This window comes from Plectropomus leopardus, chromosome 13 (genome assembly GCF_026936395.1).
Source record: "Plectropomus leopardus strain MGB_pleo_1.0 chromosome 13, ASM2693639v1, whole genome shotgun sequence".
Taxonomy (NCBI): Eukaryota; Metazoa; Chordata; class Actinopteri; order Perciformes; family Serranidae; genus Plectropomus; species Plectropomus leopardus.
In genome coordinates this window covers 6,339,001-6,345,000 of record NC_142188.1, presented here as the reverse complement: position 1 = coordinate 6,345,000, position 6,000 = coordinate 6,339,001, and the positions used below count along the sequence as shown (strand labels likewise).

The window sequence follows — 6,000 nt, the reverse complement described above, 5'->3', positions numbered from 1 at the left end:
TCAGGTTTCGAAAGGTTAAATCGTGACGTTAAGATTTTACGTTGTTTGTACATGAACATTATGACACTTTGTGGATGCTGGGCTTTGTTTTCCGTACTTTACGACTCAATGTCGTTATTTCACATCAAGATGACATTAGAATGAGAAGTTTGGAGGCGTTGAATTTTGCTTACTTGACAACACAACTTAAATCAAACAAAATATCGATCAGATAAAAATGTCTGATGTTGGTGTCCACCTGAGCTGTCTGATCTGCAAATGTCTTTAAATGTTATAAATCAGTCTGAATATTTAAGTATAGGGCTGGGCGATAAAACAATTACGATATCAATCAAGACATAACTTTTCTTCGATTGAAATATGAGTGTGTGGACAAGTCCAAAAGGCAGCTCCAGCGCATGGACATGTCCAGCAGCCCACTCCTGCGTAGAAATGTCCAACAGCCCGCTCAGCTGTCCACTACAGCTACATGTCCACAGCCCCGAAATGTCTGATAGTCCGCTCCAGCGCAAACATGTCCAACAGCCCACTCTAGCGAGCGGACACGTTCAACAGCCCACTGCAGCGTGGAAATGTCCGACAGTCCACTCCAGCGCGTGGACATGTCCTACTGCACAAAAATGTCTGACAGCCCGCTCCAGCACGCGGACACATTCAACAGCCCGCTGCAGCATGGAAATGTCCGCCAGCCCACTCCAGCGTGCAGACATGTCCTACTGCACAAAAATGTCCGACAGCCCGCTCCAGCGCAGAAATGTCCGACAGCCCGTTCCAGCGAGCTGTCATGTCCTACAGTCCGCTCCAGAGTGGAAATTTCCAACAGCCCTCTCCAGCACGTGGACATGTCCTACAGCGCGGAAATTTCCGACAACCTGCTCCAGCATGCAGAAATGTGCGAGAGTCCACTCCAGCACAATGTGCGACAGCCCGCTCCATTAAAATTAATGGAGTGATTGCAAAAGTTATTTTTCTGCACAAATGTTAAAGAAAAACATTTTAAGAAAATAAATTAAACCTTCAAACACATAAATGTGACTATATGCTTTCACACTGTGTTATCAGTGGCAGCAGCTTTCTGAGCTAACGTCTGACAGCTTCATTATTTTCCTCATTTTAAGGTGAGAAACCCTCTGCAGCCCCTCAGGCTTTATGTTATCCACCTTCACTCTGCTTCTTTACACCGCTGGCCTTTTTCAGTATTCACTCATTATACAGATGTTAAATAAAACCAGTTCTCCCTTCAGCTGGCTCGTCTTAACTGTGAGCTGATACTGGACTGATACAGGGGTGTCAGATGTCTGACATGATCTAAAAGTGTTTTGTATGTTGCAAACTGTGGGCCGCTTATCCTGCAGTCTCAATGGTGAATGTATATTAGTTATAAGTCTGTCTGTGTGGCTGTTAATCATGGATCAATCATGAGCAGGTAAATCCAATCATTGTATTGTAACACCAGAAAAGTCATGTAGCATTTAAAATAGTCCTCCACAGATTTACCATCACACTTCTAAAACATTGTCATACTCAGTTTTAAACAAAAAGGGTCAAAATTGTTGCAGCTGAACCAGATATATTGTCTTTTTTTCTTTTTTAAAAAAAATTAAAAATAAAAACCTGGTGCCAACATAACCCACAATGCAACTCTTCTCCTGACATTTGTGTGAGATATTGGTGTGTGTGATGTTGTTATTTATGTATCCTGGAGCCTCTAGCCTGCATTAGAGGTCCTCACTGGCCTGAACCAAATAATTTAAAACCAACAGAAAAATAAACAACCTAAAAATGATGCAAAAAACCCCAACAACACCAAAAACTCCTCAGAATTATTTTTAAAAATAGAAAAATATACTCTTCAAATTCAAAATGTTTAAAAAAGAAAAACAAAACAAAACACTCTAACACCAACAAAAGTCAAAAAATTATTTTTTTTTTTGTCAATCAACTGATTGATCAACCAACTAATAATTGCAGCAGTGCTTGTATAAACTGTAATTCCACTCATAACAAAATTATATCATAAATCATATTAAACTCTTCATATGTAACTGAAGGGTTCAGATACATTTAGTGAAGTAAAAACTACAATACAATATTTACCTGTGAAATAAAAGGGAGTATAAGTAGTGACATGAAAAGAAAATACTTGAATAAAGAACAAGTACCTCAAATCATACTTCAAAAAATTTTCAAAATTGTAGTACGTGGTTTACTGTATGGGCTACTTGAATTTAATTATGTTTCTCAACGTTCATTTTGCAAATCTGTCAATGGTCAGTTTATGTAAAATGTTTCCTTTGTTATTTTGCATTGTTTCTGTTCATGCAGCCTAACGCACCTTTAATTCCACCTGTGTGCGCACCTGTGGCGCACGCGCTCACCTGACACTCATGAAGTCTCTCTCTCCTCCTCCTCCTCCAGGCAGAGCGCGTGAGGAGGAGCGAGGAGGAGGGGGCGGAGGTGAAGGATGAACGGCGGGAAGAGCGAGCTGCTGCAGTCCGCGCAGCAGAGCATCATCTCCTGCAGCGACCACGAGCCGAACTGCACGGCGCGCGAGACGGAGACCCTGTCGCTGTCAGCAGCAGCATCCGCGTGGAGCGGCAACGGCTCGGCGGTGGATGCGTACCGGCTCGTGGAGCTCCAGCTTCCCGCCTCGGCCGCCCCAACGGTAACTTTTCGGTTTAATCTGTGCTTCAAAGGAGTAGAAACTGCTCACTTAAGTTCAGAATTTGTAACCAGACTTTATAGAAATCCCTCGCAATTTAATGTTTACACATGTATTGGCACAAATATCAACTTAGAACGCAATATATGACTTCAGAAACGCCCAAAATAAGTGTTTCTTTCATTCGGCATGCATATCATTCACCTAGCAGCAAAGACTGTGATGAATGTGTCTGTTTTGAGAGTTGGATGGTTTGAGGTCCTTCATCGAAGTCCGCTATAGATGTGGCAGCAACAGCTGGATTGAAATGCCTCCAGTTAAGGTATTTTTTTAAGAGCAACTAATGTGATAATTCAAACTATGCCGAATTGAAAAGTCATTCATGTTGATTAGAAAACATATGATTTTTTTATCGTGTAGTTTGCCGCTAACCACCAGTAAGCGAATAAATATTAAATACCCATTTTTTTCCAACGGAGTTCGGTGCGCTCTCTACACATATCAAGAATATTTTCTTAGATGTTCATAATGCAGCTTCTTAACGGTTTTGCCACCAGTCAAAGCTATAAATTAGATCACATATATTTTTGCCTCGTTATTATTGACATTATCATCAGGTCATAGGCTCCCTATTGATCAGATGAAATGGAACTTGAATGACCTAATTCACTTTGGAAACATAAAAAGAAGGGGTCATATCACATAAAAAACACTAAAAACTATTTATATCTGACTGTTTGAATATGATTTTTGTCTTTTATTTCAGCCTATAATGGCATTGGATGAAAGATAGTATAATATGAGCTATAGTTTTGCTGTGTGGCAGTTTACAGCTCTGCTCATTGGCCTGGAAAATAAAAGTGAAGAGAACATTATGAGGCTATAATTGTTTAATGTATTCTCATACAATGGTTCCTATGATATCTTATGAAAAGTTTTTGATATGATTCGTATATCATAGAAAATGACGCCCCTGGTTGGGCATCATAATATACATATGTTACGTACTTAACACAACATTATGATGCATTGTCACATATGTACATTACTGCAGCAAGGATGCAGTCTTTGGGGTGTCTCCTACTGGGCGCCCCTACAGACATGTTTTTTACAGTGGTGGCCCATTTTTTTTTTTTTTTTTGCTACATGGTAGGAATGAATGGGGCCCACCTCCAACACTGTATCCAGGTTTGCTTAATACATCCATGGTGGCCACAGGGCAGCGTTGGAAGCAGGGCTGAGCTGCTTTCCAGGGGAACTACAAAGTGCATAGGGAACATAGACTGTGTAAATAATCAACGCACTAGTTGTTTTTTTTGGTGTGAATTTGGTGTGTGGTTTCAAAATTATGGACCCTCATCTTGCTATTAACTAGTCTTAGATTCAGTAAAGGAGAGAAACATAGATTCAGAAGGTTTATGGTTGTCTTTCGCTCTTTAATAAAGATAATAGGTGTAAGATTTTTACCTTTCGTTAACATCTCATGAGTGTATTGTGCATTAAGTAAATGGCAAGAAAAGTGTGCATAATATAACATAGTGTTTAAATTAGCTACAAAGACCAAAACTCCTTTTGTACCACGCTGTTTATTTCTACTGTAAAGTTGTACATTTTAACTCTTTTACTCTCTTTTGGAGCTTCAAGTGGCGGTTAGAGGAAATGCACTTTCTGGCACTTTGCATTGGCTTAATTTTTGAGCCTCCTGAGGTTGCTGCTTGGTTGGGCGCGGGCTGCCAGATAATAAGAAGAGCCTGAATTGATAAATATTAGAAATAATGTGTTGCTCAAATCATCCATTGGCATTTTGTGTGGTTTTCTATTTGAGATAGTATTTTACAGACAGGATGGGATGTGGAAGGAGGAAGGAGAGATATGGAGGGATGTGCTGACAGTACAACGTGTCTCTTGAACACATTAGCATGAAATGCATGAATGCAACTTTCCTCCTCCGAGGGCTTTGTTTGGTTCATCAGACAGACTGCTGCGCTGTTTGTGCTGTCCGAGCCACATGTAAACACCTCACACTCGGCTGCACAAGAAATAATCATATCTTACTTTTTGTGTGGAGCTGGAGAAACACGGATGCTGTGGTATCAGAAAAGACACACACACACACACACACACACACACACACACACAGACACACACACAGACACACACACACACGCTGAGGGATGCAGTGTAGAAATGTTCCTTGTTATCGCTCTGCTTCACCAACACATCGGAGCGTCACGCTGCACAGCGGAAAGGTCGCCTTTATTTCTCCTCCAGCAGTGATGTTACTGTACACGGCTGCAGGATGTGCAGGTATTAACACACCTCCTGGCTTCTGTCTGGGCATCGATTGTGTATTTTCCAGCTGCTGTGTGTTGTTGAACAAACATATATCGATGTGTGTGCTCAGAACATCCATCTATGCCTCTGCAGTTGTTGCATTGATCCAACACTGTTGTTTTTATAAAACTGCTGTAGTAACTTTCCACTGACTGTTTGGGACACTTGGAGACAGAGAGACATCATCAGGCTGATTTTATGCAGCTTTATCAGTACAGGACTCCCGGACACTGAAGGTTTTAGAGAAGGCGATTTATCTTCGACTGTACTCTGTCAGCTGTATATCTACACAGAGACTGACATGTTGTTTCTATAGTCGCCCAAAACCAAATATGAACCAAACAGTGGCTCTAGATGAGGCAATCCTAATTCTCATACACCAGTGATACTCAACTGACGGCCCATGGGTCAAATCTGGCCCTCTATAGGGTGCTGGGTGACCCACCAACCATTTTATAATTCATAATTAAAATAAAGTAATTGTTTTTGTACCTTTAGTATGCATAAGGTGCCAGAGTGCATAAAACAGCATCAAAATCGAGCTTGTTTATTAAAAGTGTCAGTGGAAGATCACTCACAGCCCCTGACAGAGGTCCTAGCTAAGCCCATAATGTCCTAAAATCCTTGGAACAAGCTAAAATCCTAGATATGTCCTAAAGGCAACTTACTGTCCTAAAATTCTAGAAATGTCCTAAAATCTGAGAAATGTCCTATAATCCTAGAAATGTCCTAAAATCCTAGAAATGTCCTAAAATCCGAGAAATGTCCTATAATCCTAGAAATGTCCTAAAATCCGAGAAATGTCCTAGAATCCTTGAAATGTCCTAAAGGCAATTTACTGTCCTATAATCCTAGAAATGTCCTAAAATCCTAGAAATGTCCTATAATCCTAGAAATGTCCTAAAATCCTAGGAACATCCTAAAATCCTAGAAATGTCCTAAAATCCTAGGAACATCCTAAAATCCTAATCATGACCTGAAATCTTAGAAATGTCCTAAAACAG

At 40.5% G+C, this 6,000-nt stretch overlaps 1 protein-coding gene across 1 annotated transcript in view; it reads left to right on the top strand.

The window, feature by feature from the left end:
* opn4a (opsin 4a (melanopsin)) overlaps positions 1 to 6,000 on the top strand; it is a 49,618-nt gene that overhangs the window by 1,399 nt on the left and 42,219 nt on the right. Inside the window, exon 2 of the mRNA XM_088086998.1 lies at positions 2,419 to 2,665. Coding sequence (XP_087943124.1) covers positions 2,465 to 2,665 — 201 coding nt within the window. The 5' untranslated portion in view covers positions 2,419 to 2,464. The remainder of the gene's footprint in view (positions 1 to 2,418; positions 2,666 to 6,000) is intronic.